The sequence below is a fragment of the Arachis hypogaea genome, chromosome 5, assembly GCF_003086295.3.
Source record: "Arachis hypogaea cultivar Tifrunner chromosome 5, arahy.Tifrunner.gnm2.J5K5, whole genome shotgun sequence".
Lineage (NCBI taxonomy): Eukaryota > Viridiplantae > Streptophyta > Magnoliopsida > Fabales > Fabaceae > Arachis > Arachis hypogaea.
This window is the reverse complement of record NC_092040.1, coordinates 23,385,101-23,403,846: the sequence shown is the minus strand read 5'-3', so window position 1 is coordinate 23,403,846 and position 18,746 is coordinate 23,385,101. Positions and strand designations below refer to the sequence as shown.

The 18,746-nt window shown below is 39.9% G+C and overlaps 1 protein-coding gene across 1 annotated transcript; it reads left to right on the top strand.

The window, feature by feature from the left end:
* The first annotated feature begins 1,919 nt into the window (after positions 1-1,919).
* Positions 1,920-2,420, top strand: LOC140184849 (uncharacterized). Its single transcript, XM_072238037.1, has one exon. It carries the CDS (start codon positions 1,920-1,922, stop codon positions 2,418-2,420), a length of 501 nt encoding a protein of 166 aa, XP_072094138.1.
* Positions 2,421-18,746: the final 16,326 nt, after the last annotated feature.

Genomic DNA, 18,746 nt, shown 5'->3' with positions numbered 1-18,746 from the left:
TCCCAGCGTTTAACGCTGGAACTGGCATAAAAATTTGAGTTAAACGCCCAAACTGGCATAAAAGCTGGCGTTTAACTCCAGAAAAAGTCTCTACACATGAAAGCTTCAATGCTCAGCCCAAGCACACACTAAGTGGACCCAGAAGTGGGTTTTTACGTCATTTACTCATTTCTGTATACCCTAGGTTACTAGTTCACTATTAATAGAATCTTTTGACATTGTATCCGGACCTCATGACACTTTACACGTTTCTTTGTGTACCTTCCATGGCATGAGTCTCTAAACCCCATGGTTGGGGGTGAGGAGCTCTGCTGTGTCTTGATGGATTAATGCAATTACTACTGTTTTTCATTCAATCATGCTTGCTTCCATTCTAAGATATTACTTGTTCTTAAACCGGATGAATGTGATGATCCGTGACACTCATCATCATTCTCAACTATGAACGTGTGCCTGACAACCACCTCCGTTCTACCTTAGATTAAGTAGATATCTCTTGGATTCTTTAATCAGAATCTTCGTGGTATAGGCTAGAACTGATGGCGGCATTCAAGAGAATCCGGAAGGTCTAAACCTTGTCTGTGGTATTCTGAGTAGGATTCAATGATTGAATGACTGTGACGAGCTTCAAACTCCTGAGGGCTGGGCGTTAGTGACAGACGCAAAAGAATCACTGGATTCTCTTCCGGCCTGATTGAGAACCGACAGATGGATAGCCGTGCCGTGACAGGGTGCGTTGAACATTTCCACTGAGAGGATGGGAGGTAGCCACTGACAACGGTGAAACCCTTGCATACAGCTTGCCATGGAAAGAGCCTTGCATGCTTGAAGAAGAAGACAGTAGGAAAGCAGAGATTCAGAAGATGGAGCATCTCCAAAACCTCAACCTGTTCCCCATTACTGCAAAACAAGTACTTATTTCATGTTCTTTTACTTTTTACAATCAACCTTGATAATTATTGATATCATGACTAAGATTTACAAGATAACCATAGCTTGCTTCAAGCCGACAATCTCCGAGGGATCGACCCTTACTCACGTAAGGTATTACTTGGACGACCCAGTGCACTTGCTGGTTAGTTGTGCAGGGTTGCAAAAGTGTGATTGCAATTTCGTGCATCAGGGGTAAGGAGGAAAGAATTCTAAAAATACAAGTATTAATGAATATAACCAAACCTCTAAAACAAAAACTCAAAATGTCTGGCAGCAATAGTAAAATTATTGATCTTCACCTCAAATATGAGAGGATTGGTAATTTTGCTTTTCTAGTGGGAGTATTGGGCATGAGGTTAGGGCATGTAATACTCATTTGGAGCAGATAGAGAAAGGAGAAACAAAGGAGGAGGAATGGGGGGTATAGCTTAGAATGGATTAGTTTGGATGGCATCTGAAGAACAAAAAAGAAAATGAAAACCCAAACTACCCCAATATAGTGAGGGAGGAGAGAAAAAACAAAGGAAACCGATTCCAGTGAGCCTAATCAAAAGCTTTGCTAGTCTTTCTGTCCAAGAAGGGAACTCACAATGCAGAGGACAAGAGTATGAAGTACAAAGCAACCCCAAACTACTAACACAAGAAGAAAATAAGGGGGAGACATAGGAAAAAAAGGAGATATTGGAGGAAAGAAGCTATAGTATCAAAAATGCAACAATAATAGTTCAGATTACTACACAACAAACTTTGTTCACATTTGGTGCGAATGAGAGTGAAGGGAGACAGCAGGGAGCTAGGAAATAGAATTTAAAGTAGTTGGCAAGAAAGATCCACACCCACAAATCTATTACAGGAGTTAAAAGGAGGTTTGGAGGTTCAAGGGAAAGCTTTACTGGAAACAAGCAATGCCAAGATGATGTGGGAGAAGTGAATAAGGGGGAGGGTGCCACCCAACAATTGGCACCAAAGGAGAGATGAAGATAATAATGTGGAACTGTCAGAGTTTGGAAAAATCTCTGACAGTTTATAACATAAAAGTGATTAACAAAACCCATTCCCCTGAGGTTTTATTCCTATGTGAAACAAAGAATAACTCCTCGACTGTAGAATGTGTGTTACGGAGGTGTGGTTTCAATTCTATGTTTACAGTTGAACCAATCGGTATGGCGGGAGGATACGTAATTGCATGGAAAGCAGAAATTATAATGCAGATTGTGGAGCATGATTCCTTCTTTATTTACTTCAAAATGGAGGATAGGCAAGGCAAAATGAAATGGGAGGTGATAGGTGTCTACTTGCACACTGAAGAAGGTATAAGGGCAGGACAATTTAATAGAGTTCTGGAAGTTCTCAAGAGAAGGGGTGAGAGTATTATAGTCATGGGTGATTATAATGCAATCCGTTCCAATCATGAAAAAGAAGGTGGCCGAATTACGACTGCAACTTCCATCCAGAAGTTCAATGATTTTATCAATTTCGGGGTTTAAAGACATGGGATACGAGAGTGATAAATTCACATGGAGCAATAGATAATTTGGAAGAAACTTTATTAGAGAAAGGCTGGACAGAGTCTTGGTTACGAATAGCTGGCAAACTAAATTTTCAGCGGCTATTGTGAAGCATCTAGAGGACACAGGTTCTGATCATAGACCATTATTTCTCAGTTTGGAGATGGAAGAAAGGAGGGGAAAGCATTAATGAGCGGATAATTTATACGCTTTTTGGCATTATTTTCAGGTAGTTTTTAGCATGTTTTATTCACCTTTTGTTATATTTTTATTAAGTTATATTCAAAAATCACATTTCTGGACTTTACTATGAGTTTGTGTGTTTTTATGTAATTTCAGGTATTTTCTGACTGAAATTGAGGGACCTGAGCAAAAATCTGATTCAGAGGCTGAGAAAGGACTGCAGATGCTGTTGGATTCTGATCCTCCTGTACTAGAAGTGGATTTTCTGGAGCTACAGAAGCTCAATTGGCACGCTCTCAATTGCGTTAGAAATTAGACATCTTGGGCTTTCCAGCAATGTATAATAGTCCATACTTTGTCCGAGATTTGATGGCCCAAACTGGCGTTAAACGCCAGCTAGAAACCCTTTTCTAGCGTAAAACGCCAGAACTGGCACCAAAATTGGAGTTAAATGCCCAAACTGGCACCCAAACTGGCGTTTAACTCCAAGGATGGCCTAAGCACGTGAAAGCTTCAAAGCTCAGCCCAAACACTCACCAAGTGGACCCCGGAAGTGGATTTCTACACTATATGCACCTAGTGGATGGCCAATTCTGGCGTCCAAATGCCAGAAAAGGGTGGCAATCTGGCATTAAACGCCCATACAGCCCCCAATTCTGGTGTTCAAATGCCAATGAGGGATCAGACACCTGCAAGTGCTGATAACAACCCCCTTAAGTAGGCTTCTCCAACCACTTTTGTAGGAAGTAAACCTGCAGCAACTAAGGTTGAAGACTATAAAGCCAAGGTGCTTTATCCTCAGAAACTCCGCCAAGTGGAATAGGATAAAAAATTTGTCCGCTTTGCAGACTATCTCAAGACTCTTGAAATAAAGATTTCATTTGCAGAGGCACTTGAGCAAATGCCCTCTTATGCTAAGTTCATAAAAGAGATCTTAAGTCATAAGAAGGATTGGAGAGAAATCGAAAAAGTTTTCCTCACTAAAGAATGCAGTGCAGTCATTCTGAAAAGCTTACCAGAGAAGCTCAAAGATCTCGGAAGCTTTATAATACCATGCACATTAGAGGATGCTTGTACCAAGACAGCTCTATGTGATCTTGGGGTAAGTATCAACCTGATACCTACATCCACCATCAGAAAGCTTGGTTTGACTGAAGAAGTCAAACCAACCCAGATATGTCTCCAACTTGCTGATGGCTCCACTAAAATTCCATCAGGCGTAATTGAGGACATGATTGTCAAGGTTGGGCCATTTGCCTTTCCCACTGACTTTATGGTGCTAGAAATGGAGGAGCACAAGAGTGCAACTCTCATTCTAGGAAGACCTTTCCTTGCACTGGACAAACCCTCATTGATGTCCAAAAAGGGGAGGTGACCCTGAGAGTCAATGAGGATGAGTTTAAGTTGAATGCTGTCAAAGCTATGTAACATCTAGACACCCCAAATAACTACATGACCATTGATATTATTGACTCTCTAGTGGAAGAGGTCAATAGGACTGACAGTCTCGAATCAGAGTTAAAGGACATTTTTAAAGGTGTTCAGCTTGATCTGGAGGAACCAGAGAAAATAAAAGAACCTCTGAAAACTCCTCAGGAAGAGGACAAGCCTCCTAAACCCTAGCTCAAACCACTACCACCATCCCTGAAATATGAATTTCTGGGAGAGGATGACACTTTTCTCGTGATCATAAGCTCTGCTTTAGAGCCATAGGAAGAGAAAGTACTAATTCAGGTGCTAAGGACACACAAGACAGCTCTTGGGTGGTCCATAAGTAATCTTAAGGGCATTAGCCTAGCCAGATACATGCACAAGATCCTATTGGAGGATGATGCTAAGCCAGTGGTTCAACCACAGAGGCGGCTAAATCCAGCCATGAAGGAGGTGGTGCAGAAAGATGTCACTAAATTACTAGAGGCTGAGATTATTTATCCTATTTCTGATAGCCCCTGGGTGAGCCCTGTCTAAGTTGTTCCCAAGAAGGTAAGAATGACAGTGGTTCATAATGAAAAGAATGAACCGGTTCCTACAAGAATAGTTACTGGGTGGCGTATGTGTATTGACTACAGAAGGTTCAATACAGCCACCAGAAAGGATCATTTTCCTTTACCATTCATAGATTAGATGCTAGAGAGACTAGCAGGTCATGAATACTACTGCTTTTTGGACAGCTATTCAGGTTATAACCAAATTGCAGTAGATCCTCAGAAGGATGCCATTTGGTTTGTGCAATGCACCTGTAACCTTTCAGAGATGCATGCTCTCCATCTTTTTTGATATGGTAGAGAAATTTCTGGAAGTCTTTATAGATGACTTCTCAGTGTTTGGAGACTCATTCAGCTCCTGTCTTGACCATCTAGCACTTGTTCTGAAAAGGTGCCAAGAGACTAACCTGGTTTTGAACTGGGAGAAATGTCACTTCATGGTAATTGAAGGAATTGTCCTTGGGCACAAAATTTCGAATAAGGGAATAGAGGTGGATCAAGCTAAGGTAGAGGTAATTGAAAAATCACCACCACCTGCGAATGTTAAGGTAATCAGAAGCTTTCTGGGGCATGCATGATTCTATAGGAGGTTTATAAAGGATTTTTCAAAAATTGCAAAACCTCTGAGCAATCTGCTAGCTGCTGACACACCATTTGCCTTTGACACAGAGTGTCTGTAGGCGTTCGAGACTCTGAAAGCTAAGCTGGTCATAGCACCAGCCATTTCTGCACTAGACTGGATATTACCATTCGAACTAATGTGTGATGCCAGTGACCATGCCATTGGTGCAGTATTGGGACAGAGGCATGACAAGCTTCTACATGTCATTTATTATGCTAACCGTGTTTTAAATGACGCACAGAAGAATTACACAACCACAGAAAAGGAATTAGTTGCAGTGGTTTATGCCATTGACAATCTCAGATCCTATTTAGTAGGATCAAAAGTGATTGTGTACACTGACCATGCTGCTCTAAAATATCTCCTCACAAAGCAGGATTCAAAACCCAGATTCAAAACCCAAACTCATAAGTTGGGTGTTGCTTCTGCAAGAGTTTGATATAGAAATAAGAGATAGAAAAGGGACAGAGAACCAAGTAGCTGATCACCTGTCCCGGATAGAACCAGTAGCAGGAGCGTCCCTCCCTCCTACTGAGATCTTTGAAATCTTTTTGAATGAGTAACTCTTTGCTATTCAGGAAGTACCATGGTTTGCAGACATTGCAAACTATAAAGCTGTGAGATTCATACCCAAAGAGTACAGCAAGCGGCAAACAAAAAAATTGATTTCTGATGCAAAGTACTACTTGTGGGATGAACTATATCTCTTTAAGAGGTGTGCAGACGGAGTAATCCATAGATGTGTGTCTAGAGAAGAGGCACAGAAGATCCTATAGCATTGTCATGGATCACAATATGGAGGACATTTCAGAGGTGAACGAACAGCCACAAAAGTTCTCCAATGTGGCTTCTACTGGCCTACTCTCTATAGAGACTCCCGAGAGTTTGTATGTAACTGTGACAGTTACTAGAGAGTTGGTAATCTACCTCATGGTTATGCCATGCCTCAGCAAGGGATCTTAGAGATTGAGTTGTTTGATGAATGGGGTATTAACTTCATGGGGCCTTTCCCACCATCATATTTAAACACTTATATTCTGGTGGCAATAGACTATGTATCTAAATGGGTAGAGGCAATTGTAACACCCACTAATGATACTAAGATAGTTTATGAAGTTCCTCCAGAAGCATATCTTCAAGAGTTTTGGTGTCCCTAGGATACTGATCAGTGATGGAGGCACTCATTTCTGCAATAAACAGCTTGACTCTGCTCTGGTCCGATATGGAATTAACCACAAAGTGGCAACTCCATATCATCCACAGACAAATGGACAGGCTTAAGTTTCAAATAGAGAACTAAAATGAATCCTGAAACGGACTGTAAGTACCCGTAGAAAAGATTGGGTAAAAAGTCTAGATGATGCTCTGTGGGCATACAGAACTGCATTCAAGACTCCTATAGGAACCCCTCCATACCAGCTGGTGTATGGAAAAACCTGTCATCTGCTAGTGGAACTGGAACACAAGGCCTACTGGGAAACCAAATTCTTAAACCTTGATGCTAAGGTGGCTGAAGAGAAGAGATTATTCTAGTTGAATGAGCTAGAGGAGTTCAGACTCAATGCTTTCGAAAATGCTAAAATTTACAAGGAAAAAGAAAAAAGGTGGCATGACAGAAAGCTGTCATCTAGAGTATTTGAGCCAGGACAGAAGGTTTTGCTATTTAACTCTAGGCTCAGATTGTTCCCTGGGAAATTGAAATCTAGGTGGAAGGGACCATATGTGATTACAAGTGTGTCACCATATGGATATATAGAGCTTCTGGATATTGACTCTGAAAAAAGGTTCATTGTTAATGGACAGAGAGTCAAACATTATCTTGAAGGCAATATTGAGCAAGAGTGCTCAAAACTGAGACTAAATTAAAAGCTCAGTAAAAGTCCAGCTAAAGACAGTAAAGAAGCGCTTATTGGGATACAACCCAATCTTATTTATCTATGTTAATTACTTTTTCATTTCATGTCCCATTGTTAGTTTATGTTTTCTTTAGGTTGATGATCATGTGGAGTCATAAAAACAGCTGTAGAATTAAAGCGGAATCAAAAACAGCATAAAAAATAGCACACCCTGGAGGACAGGCTTACTGGCATTTAAACGACAGTAAGGATAGCAGAATGGGCATTTAACGCCCATGTAGGCAGCATTCTGGGTTTTAAACGCCAGAATGGGCAGCATTCTGGGCGTTCAGAAAAATACCCAGTAAAGAAGGATTCCTGGCATTTAACGCCAGCCAGGGTATCTGGCTAGGCGTTAAACGCCCAAAGAGGCAATCCAGTGGGCGTTAAACGCCATAATGGATAGCATTCTGGGCGTTTAATGCTAGGATGACACAAGGGAGGTAATTTTGTTTCCAATTCGATTTTTTTAAAATTTTTCATGTTTTAATTCATAATTTTTTTTGCATCAAATATATTTTAAACGTTCATCTTTCAATTTCTATTTTCAAAAATTAATAATCTTTCCAATTCTTTTTAATTCTTTTCCAATTCTTTTCAAATCCTTCCAAAACGTTTTCAAAACTTACATATCTTTTCAAATTCTTTTCAACTCTTTTTAATTTTTCTTGCATACAATAATAAGTTTTCAACATTAATTGCAGCATTCTTCTTCTACTCCCTTCTATCTTATTTTTCTCGAGGACGAGCAAAGTTTTTAAGTTTGGTGTGGAAAAGCTCAGCTTTTTGCTTTCTATAACCATTATGGCACCCAAGGCCGGAGAAACCTCTAGGAAGAGGAGCAACAAAGGTAAGAAAGAGACATAGAGGAGCTCAAGAACTCCATTGGTTCTTCAAGAGGAAGAAGAAGCCACCATCACTAAGGTGGACCCGTTCTTTAATCTCCTTGTTTATTTTTTTTTCTGTTTTCAGTTTTTATGCTATGTTTTGACTATGTTTGTGTCTTCATTACATGATCATTAGTGTTTAGTGTCCATGTCTTAAATATATGAATGTTCCATGAATCTTTCACTTTTCTTAAATGAAAAATGTTTTCTGAAAAAGAAAAAGAAGTACATGGATTTTGAATTCTATCTTGAAAATAATTTAATTATTTTGATGTGGTGGCAATACTTTTTATTTTCTGAATGAATGCTTGAACAGTATTTTTTATAGTAAAGTTTATGAATGTTAAAATTGTTGGCTCTTGAAAGAATAATGAAAAAAGAGAAATGTTATTGATAATCTAAAAAATCATAAAATTGATTCTTGAAGCAAGAAAAAGCAGTGAAAAAACACAAAGCTTGCGGAAAAAAGGGGCAAAAAATAAAGAAAAAGAAAGAAAAAGAAAAAGCAAGCAAAAAAAGCCAATAGCTCTTTAAACCAAAAGGCAAGAGCAAAAAGCCAATAACCCTTTAAACTAAAAGGCAAGGGTAAAAAAGGATCCAAGGCTTTGAGCATTAATGGATAGGAGGACCCAAAGGAATAAAATCCTGGCCTAAGCGGCTAAATCAAGCTGTCCCTAACCATATGCTTGTGTCATGAAGGTCCAAGTGAAAAGCTTGAGATTGAGTGGTTAAAGTCGTGATCCAAAGCAAAAAGAGTGTGCTTAAGAACTCTGGGCACCTCTAACTGGGGACTCTAGCAAAGCTAAGTCACAATCTGAAAAGGTTCACCCAGTATGTGTCTGTGGCATTTATGTATCCTGTGATAATACTGGAAAACAAGATGCTTAGGGTCACGGCCAAGAATCATAAAGTAGTTGTGTTCAAGAATCAACATACTAAACTAGGAGAATCAATAACACTATCTGAATTCTGAGTTCCTATGGATGCCAATCATTCTAAACTTCAAAGGATTAAGTGAGATGCCAAAACTGTTCAGAAGCAGAAAGCTACTAGTCCCACTCATCTAATTGGAACTAAGCTTTATTGATATTTTGAAATTTATTGTATATTGTCTTATTTTTATCCTATTTTGTTTTGGTTGCTTGGGGACATGCAACAATTTAAGTTTGGTGTTGTGATGAGCGGATAATTTATACGCTTTTTGGCATTATTTTTAGGTAGTTTTTAGCACGTTTTATTCACTTTTTGTTATATTTTTATTAAGTTTTATTCAAAATCATATTTCTGGACTTTACTATGAGTTTGTGTTTTTCTATAATTTCAAGTATTTTCTGACTAAAATTGAGGGACCTGAGCAAAAATTTGATTCAGAGGCTGAGAAAGGACTGCAGATGCTGTTGGATTCTGACCCTCCTGCACTCGAAGTGGATTTTCTGGAGCTACAGAAGCCCAATTGGCGTGCTTATAATTGCGTTGGAAAGTAGACATCTTGGACTTTCCAGCAATGTATAATAATCCATACTTTGCCCGATATTGGATGGCCTAAACTGGCGTTTAAACGCCAGCCAAAACTGGCACTAAAACTGGCACCAAAACTGGAGTTAAACACCCAAACTGGCACCCAAACTGGCATTTAACTCCAAGGATGGCCTATGCATGTGAAAGCTTCAATGCTCAGCCCAAACACTCACAAAGTGGACCCCGGAAGTGGATTTCTGCACTATCTACACTTAGTTACTTATTTTCTGTAAACCTAGGTTACTAGTTTTGTATAAAAACTACTTTTAGAGATTCATTTTAGGACTTATGACATTTTTCACATTTCAGATTGTATCTTCTACGGCATGAGTCTCTAAACCCCATGGGTGGGGGTGAGGAGCTCTACTGTGTTTCAATAGATTAATGCAATTACTATTATTTTCTATTCAATCATGCTTGATTCTATGCTAAGATACTCACTCGTACTTCAAAATAGAGAATATGATGATCGGTGACACTCATCATTATCCTCAACCTTATGAACGCGTGCCTGACAACCACTTCCGTTCTATCTGAGCTCAACGTAGTCATTGAGTGACAGCTTGAGTGTGTATCTCTTGGGTCTCTAATCCCTGGACCAAGTCCGTGAGACTAGAACCTTCGTGGTAGAGGCTAAAACCAATTGGCAGCATTCCTGAGATCCGAAAAATCTAAACCTTGTCTGTGGTATTCCGAGTAGGATCTGGAAGGGGATGACTATGAGGAGATTCAAACTCACGAATATTGGGCGCAGTGACAATGTGCAAAATGATAGAGAGATCCTATTCTGACACAAGTGAGAATCGACAGATGATTAGCCGTGCAGTAGCTGTACCTGGTATTTTTCATCTGAGACGAAAAATTCGATAGTTGATTAGCCGTGCAGAAACCGTACTTGGAATTTTCACTGAGTTGATCATATAGCCTGCCATGGAAGGAAACCATGCATGTTTGGAGAAGAAGACAGTAGGAAAGCAGAGATTCAGATGACAGAGCATCTCTGGAACCTCAACCTATTCCTCATTACTGAATCACAAGTATCATTTATTTCATGTTATTTACTTTTCATAAACAAAATCATTTTTATCACTAATCTCCTGACTAAGATTTACAAGATAACCATAGCTTGCTTCAACCTGGCAATCTCCGTAGGATCGACCCTTACTCACGTAAGGTATTACTTGGATGACCCAGTGCACTTGTTGGTTAGTCGTGCAGAGTTACAAAGGTGTGATTGCAATTCTGTGCACCAAGAATCATTTCAGGTTTCAGGAACGCTGGTATGAGAATAAAGATGTTATTAATTTGATCAAAAGGTCTTGGAAAGTCGACATTCAAGGCTCACCAATGTACAAGCTGATTGAAAAATTAAAACATTGCAGGTGTAAGACTGTTGAATGGAAAAAAACCTCTTCATCTAAATCACAAACCAATATTCAGCACCTTAAAGACCAGATTATTCAAGAATCCAATAAAGGTTTCGAGGTAAATGAAAGTAGTATTCGAATATGGGAAGCGGAACTAGAAGAGGCATTGGAGAGAAAAATTGAGAGTGCAGTGGCATAATTGGGGAGACAAAAACACTAAAGTTTTTTCATTCCAAATTCCAATATGGGAATAGGAAAAATAAGTTAATGGAGTTGGAGGATGAAGAGGGTAGAGTTGCTAATGATCCGGAGGGTATGGCGGCAGTAGCGCAAAAATACTTTGAAGATCTCTTTGCTACTAGTGAACCCAGAAACTTGAAAGTCGATTTGCAAGGTATACCAAACAAGATAAATATAGCCACAAACAGGTCCCTGATTCGGCCAGTTACTGAAGCAGAAATAAAAATAGTAGTTTATTCCATCAACCCTTCTCCTCTCCAGGGGAGGATGGTTTTATAGCCAAATTTTTTCAATTCTTTTGGAAAAATATCAAAGGTGACATGATTTAGGCAGTAAAGGGTTTCTTCTCCGGAGATAAAATTCTTAAAGCCTTCAATCACACACATATCTCTCTTATTCCAATAGTACTGAATACTAAATCTACGAAGTACGTCTGCCCTATAAGCTTAAGCACTATTTTTTACAAAATAATTTCTAAATTTTGTTCTATAGACTACAAACTATGATGAACAGAATTATAAGTGATCCCCAGAGTGCTTTCATCAAAGGCAAGTTGATTAGTGATAACATATTGATTGCTCATGAATATATGAATTTTCTGAAAAATAAGAATTATGAAGATTATGATATGGCATTGAAGTTAGATATGAGCAAGACCTATGATCGAGTTGAATGGAGTTTTGTGTAGAATATTATGCAGAAATTGGGATTTTGTGAAAAATGGATGGTTTGGATAAAGGAACTTATGATAATAGTTTTCTATTCTATTATTGTGGAAGGTCAACCTCATGGTTTTTTCAAGCCATGTAGAGGGTTATGACAAGGTGGCCTTCTATTCCCCTATCTATTCTTATTTTGTGCAGAGGGACTTTCCCATATGCTCCACAGAGGAGAACAGAGACTGAAAATATCTGGGTTGAGACTCAATCAGAGGTGTCCTAGAATCAACTATTTATTTTTTGCAGATGATTCAATACTTTTCAGCAAAGCAAGTGAGAAAATCTGCTAAAACTTGCTTCGAATTTTACAGGTTTATGAGGAAATAAGTGGGAAAAAGGTTAATCTTGATAAGTTATCTGCCTTTTTGGTGCACGAAATTGCAATCACACTTTCGCAATTCCGCACAACTAACCAGCAAGTGCACTGGGTCGTCCAAGTAATACCTTACGTGAGTAAGGGTCGATCCTACGGAGATTGTTGGCTTGAAGCAAGCTATGGTTATCTTGTAACTCTTAGTCAGGATATCAATAATTATCAGGGTTGATTGTAAAAAGTAAAAGAACATGAAAATAGTACTTGTTTTGCAGTAATAGAGAACAGGTTGAGGTTTTGGAGATGCTCTATCTTCTGAATCTCTGCTTTCCTACTGTCTTCTTCTTCAGGCACGCAAGACTCCTTCCATGGCAAGCTGTATGTAGGGTTTCACTGTTGTCAATGGCTACCTCCCATCCTCTCAGTGAAAATGTTCAACGCGCTCTGTCACAGCACAGCTAATCATCTGTCAGTTCTCAATCGGGTTGAAATAGAATCCAGTGATTCTTTTGCGTCTGTTACTAACGCCCAGCCCTCAGGAGTTTGAAGCTCGTCACAGTCATTCAATCCTTGAATCCTACTCAGAATACCACAGACAAGGTTTAGACCTTCCGGATTCTCTTGAATGCCGCCATCAATTCTAGCTTATACCACGAAGATTCTGATTAAGGAATCCAAGAGATATTCACTCAATCTAAAGTAGAACGGAGGCGGTTGTCAGGCACACGTTCATATGCGAGAATGATGATGAGTCTCATGGATCATCACATTCATCAGGTTGAAGAACAAGTGATATCTTAGAATAGAAGCAAGCGTGATTGAATGAAAAACAATAGTAATTGCATTAATCCATCAAGACACAGCAGAGCTCCTCACCCCCAACCATGGGGTTTAGAGACTCATGCTGTAGAAAATACAATGAGAAACGTGTAAAGTGTCATGAGGTCCAGATACAATGTCAAAAGATCCTATTAATAGTGAACTAGTAACCTAGGGTATACAGAAATGAGTAAATGATGTAAACATCCACTTCCGGGGTCCACTTGGTGTGTGCTTGGGCTGAGCATTGAAGCGTTTATGTGTAGAGACTTTTTCTGAAGTTAAACGCCAGCTTTTATGCCAGTTTGGGCGTTTAACTCCAATTCTTATGCCAGTTCCGGCGTTAAACACCGGGAATTCTGAAGCTAATTTGCAACGCCGATTTGGGCCATCAAATGTTGAGCAAAGTATGGACTATTAAACATTGCTGGAAAGCCCAGGATGTCTACTTTCCAACGCCGTTGAGAGCGCACCAATTGGGGTTATGTAGCTCCAGAAAATTCACTTCGAATGCAGGGAGGTCAGAATCCAACAGCATCTGCAGTCCTTTTCAGCCTCTGAATCAGATTTTTGCTCAGGACCCTCAATTTCAGCCAGAAAATACCTGAAATCACAGAAAAACACACAAACTCATAGTAAATCCCAGAAAAGTGAATTTTAACTAAAAACTAATAAAAATGTAATAAAAACTAACTAAAGCATACTAAAAACATACTGAAAACAATGCCAAAAAGCGTATAAATTATCCGCTCATCACAACACCAAACTTAAATTGTTGCTTGTCCCCAAGCAACTGAAAATCAAAATAGAATAAAAAGAAGAGAATATACTATAGACTCCAAAATATCAAAGAAACTTAGCTCCAATTAGATGAGCGGGACTAGTAGCTTTTTGCTTCTGAACAGTTTTGGCATCTCACTTTATCCTTTGAAGTTTAGAATGATTGGCATCCATAGGGACTCAGAACTCAGATAGTGTTATTGATTCTCCTAGTTAAGTATGATGATTCTTGAACATAGCTACTTTATGAGTCTAGGCTGTGGCCCAAAGCACTCTGTCTTCCAGTATTACCACCGGATACATACATGCCACAGACACATAATTGAGTGAACCTTTTCAGATTGTGACTCAGCTTTGCTAGAGTCCCCAATTAGAGGTGTCCAGGGTTCTTAAGCACACTCTTTTTGCCTTGGATCACAACTTTATTTCTTTCTTTTCCTTTTTCTCTTTCTTTTCTTTTTCGTTTTTTTTGTTTTTTTTGTATTCACTGCTTTTTCTTGCTTCAAGAATCAATTTGATGATTTTTCAGATCCTCAATAACAGTTCTCCTTTCCCATCATTCTTTCAAGAGCCAACAATTTTAACGTTCTTAAAACAACAAGTTCAAAAGACATATGCACTGTTCACGCATTCATTCAGAAAACAAAAAGTATTGTCACCACATCAAACTAACTCAACAAGTTTCAAAGATGAGTTCGAAATCCTGTACTTCTTGTTCTTTTGTGATTAAAGCACTTTTCATTTAAGAGAGGTGATGGATTCATAGGACATTCATAGCTTTAAGACATGAACTCTAAATTTTATTAATCATGAATTAAGAACAAGACTCAGAAATAAATATAAGATAAGACTAGTAGTAATAGAAAACAAAAATTTAAATAAGCTCCTAATGATAGAAGTTATCACAGAGTTAGGACTCAACAACCTTGATTTTGAGAAGTAGATGCTCCCTCAATTTGAGGGGAGAACTTTTGGCGTTTCAACTCTTGAAGTTCACGCCCCTGCTCCTCTTGTTCCTTCAGCAATTTGCAGAGCATGCAGTTCTGATTCTGCTGTTCTTCCTTAAGTTGCTCCATAGTTTCTTGCAACTTAGTGATAGATGCTTCTAGGCTGGCCCAGTAGTCAATTTCAGGAAATTCAGGGAGGAACTCCTGCGCCCTCTTTTTGATAGAGTTGTCTTGCATTTGTCCTTCCATTGACTTCTTAGTGATTGGATGTTCAATGGGTATGAATTCATCTACTCCCATTTTCACCCCAGCCTCTTTACAGAGCAAGGAGATCAAGCTTGGGTAAGCCAGTTTGGCTTCAGTGGAATTCTTATTTGCAATTGTGTAGATCTCACAAGCAATCAGATGATGAACCTTCACGTCTTTTCCAAGCATAATGCAATGAATCATCACTGCTCTCTTGATAGTGACCTCAGAACGGTTGCTAATGGGCAATATGGAGCGCCCAATAAAGTCTAGCCAGCCTCTTGCAATTGGTTTGAGGTCTCCCCTCTTGAGTTGGTTTGGGACACCTTTTGAATTGGTTATCCACTTAGTTTCAGGGAGGCAAATGTCCTCTAGAACTTGATCCAACCCCTTATCTGCCCTCACCATTCTCCTATTGAAGGATTCAGAATCATCTTGCAGTTGAGGCAATTTGAAGACCTCTCTAATTTTGTCCAGATGGAAGTAGATAACTTTCCCTCTGACCATGGTTCTGTAAGTATAGAAAGCAGTTCCAGTCATTCTCTGCTTATCTGTCAGCCACAGATTTGAGTAGAATTCCTGAACCATATTTCTTCCAACCTTTATCTCAGGATTGGTTAGAACTTCCCATCCTCTGTTTCGAATTTGCTCTTGGATCCCCGGATATTCATCTTCTTTTAGATCAAATTTGACTTCCGGGATCACTGACCTCAGACCCATTATTTTGTGATAATGGTCTTCATGTTCTTTGGTTAAGAACTTCTCTTGATTCCAAAGACTCTTTGGATTATTCTCTTTCTTGCCTCTTAAATTGGTTTGTTTTCCCTTAGGAGCCATGATCTTGATGAATCTTGGCTTGGTGATCACGGAAAAGCACACCAAACTTAGAGGTTTGCTTGTCCTCAAGCAAAAGAAAGGAGAGAGGGGAGAGATGAGGAGAGCGAATTCGAATGGTGGGGAGAAAGGGGTGGCCGAACGTGTATTTATAAGGGAGGGGGGAGAGATTTTGAAAATTTTGAAGGAGCTTTGAGAAGATATGGAGAGAATTTGAGAAAAATTTGAGTTTTTGAAGAAGATTTGGGAAGGATTTGAGAGAGATTTGAAGATTGATTTTAATTTTTGAAAATTTGAAGGTGAATGATGAAAGTTTGAAATGTGTTTATGTAGAAAAGTATGGATAAAAAAAGGAAAGTTTGAAAAAATTTTAATCAGAAAGCAAAATCTCCGTCCCCCACCTTTCTGGCGTTAAACACCCAGAATGGTATCCATTCTGGTGTTTAACGCCCATTTGTTGGCCATTGTGGGCGTTTAACGCCCAGCCAGGTACCCTGGCTGGCGTTAAACTCCAGAATTCCCTTTGTCACAGGCGTTTTGCTAAACGCCCAGGATGCTGCACGCCTAGCGTTAAACGCCCAGAATGGTGCCCATTCTGGCGTTTAACGCCCAAAATGGCACCTTTACTGGCGTTAAACGCCCAGAATGGTGCCCGAATACCATTCTGGCGTTTAACGCCCAAAGTACCCCTTACTGGCATTTTTTCGCCAGCAAGCTATTTTTCTCTGCTTTTTGCACTGAATCCTTCTGTGACTCTGTGAATTTCTTCATTTTTGGATAATTGCCCTTGTAGAAACAAAACATATAACCTGCTAATGACTGGGTTGCCTCCCAGCAAGTGCTTCTTTATTGTCTTTAGCTGGACCTTCACTGAGGATCATTCCAGCCTTAGTTTTGAGCATTCCTGCTCAAAATTTCTTTCAAGATAATGCTTGATCCTCTGTCCATTAACAATGAACTTCTTGTCAGAATCAGTATCCTGAAGCTCAACATATCCATATGGTGATACTCCTGTAATCACATACGGACCCCTCCAGCGGGATTTAAGTTTTCCTGGGAACAACCTGAGCCTAGAGTTGAAAAGCAGAACTTTTTGTCCTGGCTCAAAGACTCTGGATGACAACTTCTTGTCATGCCACTTCTTTGCCTTTTCCTTATAAATCTTAGCATTTTCAAAGGCACTGAGTCTAAATTCATCTAGCTCATTTAGCTGGAGCAATCTTTTTTCACCAGCTAACTTAGCATCCAGGTTTAGGAATCTGGTTGCCCAGTAGGCTTTATGTTCCAGTTCCACAGGCAGATGACAGGCCTTGCCATACACAAGTTGGTATGGAGAGGTTCCTATTGGAGTCTTGAATGCTGTTCTGTATGCCCACAGAGCATCATCCAAGCTCTTTGCCCAATCCTTTCTACGGGCAATTACAGTCCGTTCTAGGATTCTTTTTAACTCTCTGTTAGAGACTTCAGCTTGCCCATTTGTTTATGGATGATACGGGGTTGCCACTTTGTGGCTAATTCCATATCGGACCATAGCAGAGTACAGCTATTTATTGCAGAAATGAGTACCCCCATCACTGATTATGACTCTGGGAACACCAAATCTGCTGAAGATGTGTTCATGGAGGAATTCCAGCACGGTCTTAGTATCATTAGTGGGTGTAGCAATTGCTTCTACCCACTTAGATACATAGTCCACTGCCACCAGAATGTAAGTGTTTGAGTATGATGGTGGGAACGGACCCATGAAGTCAATCTCCCATACATCAAACAACTCAATCTCTAAGATCCCTTGTTGAGGCATGGCGTATCCGTGAGGCAAGTTACCAACTCTTTGGCAGCTGTCACAGTTACGCACAAACTCTCGGGCATCTCTATAGAGAGTAGGCCAGTAGAAGCCACATTGGAGGACCTTAGTGGTTGTTCGCTCACTTCCAAAATATCCCCCATACTGTGATCCATGGCAGTGCCATAGGATCCTTTGTGCTTCCTCTCTGGGTACACATCTGCGGATCATTCCGTCTGCACATCTCTTAAAGAGATATGGCTCATCCCATAGGTAGTACTTGGCATCTGAAATTAATTTCTTTCTTTGCACCCTGCTGTACTCCTGGGGTATGAACCTCACAGCTTTGTAATTTGCAATATCTACAAACCATGGAGCTTCTTGAATGGCAAAGAGTTGCTCATCTGGGAAAGTCTCAGAGATCTCAGTAGAAGGGAGGGACGCCCCAGCTACTGGTTCTATTTGGGACAGATGATCAGCTACTTGGTTCTCTGTCCATTTTCTGTCTCTTATTTCTATATCAAACTCTTGCAGAAGCAACACCCATCTTATGAGCCTGGGTTTTGAATCCTGCTTTGTGAGTAAGTACTTAAGAGCAGCATGGTCAGTGTACACAATCACCTTTGATCCAACTAGATAGGATCTAAACTTGTCAATGGCATAGACCACTGCAAGTAACTCTTTTTCTGTGGTTGTGTAATTCTTCTGTGCATCATTTAGAACACAGCTGGCATAATAAATGACGTGCAGAAGCTTGTTATGCCTCTGTCCCAACACTGCACCAATGGCATGGTCACTGGCATCACACATTAGTTCGAATGGCAATGTCCAGTCTGGTGCAGAGATAACCGGTGCTATGACCAGCTTGGCTTTCAGGGTCTCAAATGCCTACAAACACTGTGTGTCAAACACAAATGGTGTGTCGGCAGCTACCAGGTTGCTCAGAGGTTTAGCAATTTTCGAAAAATCCTTTATAAACCTTCTATAGAATCCTGCGTGTCCCAGAAAACTTCTGATTGCCTTAACATTGGCAGGTGGTGATAATTTTTCAATTACCTCTACCTTTGCCTTATCCACCTCTATTCCCCTGCTTGAAATTTTGTGCCCAAGGACAATTCCTTCAGTCACCTTAAAGTGACATTTCTCCCAGTTTAAAACCAGGTTAGT

What these genes read in the sequence shown, in the direction of transcription:
- LOC140184849 (XM_072238037.1), top strand. Translation starts at nt 1,920, where the DNA reads ATGTGGAACTGTCAGAGTTTGGAAAAATCTCTGACAGTTTATAACATA.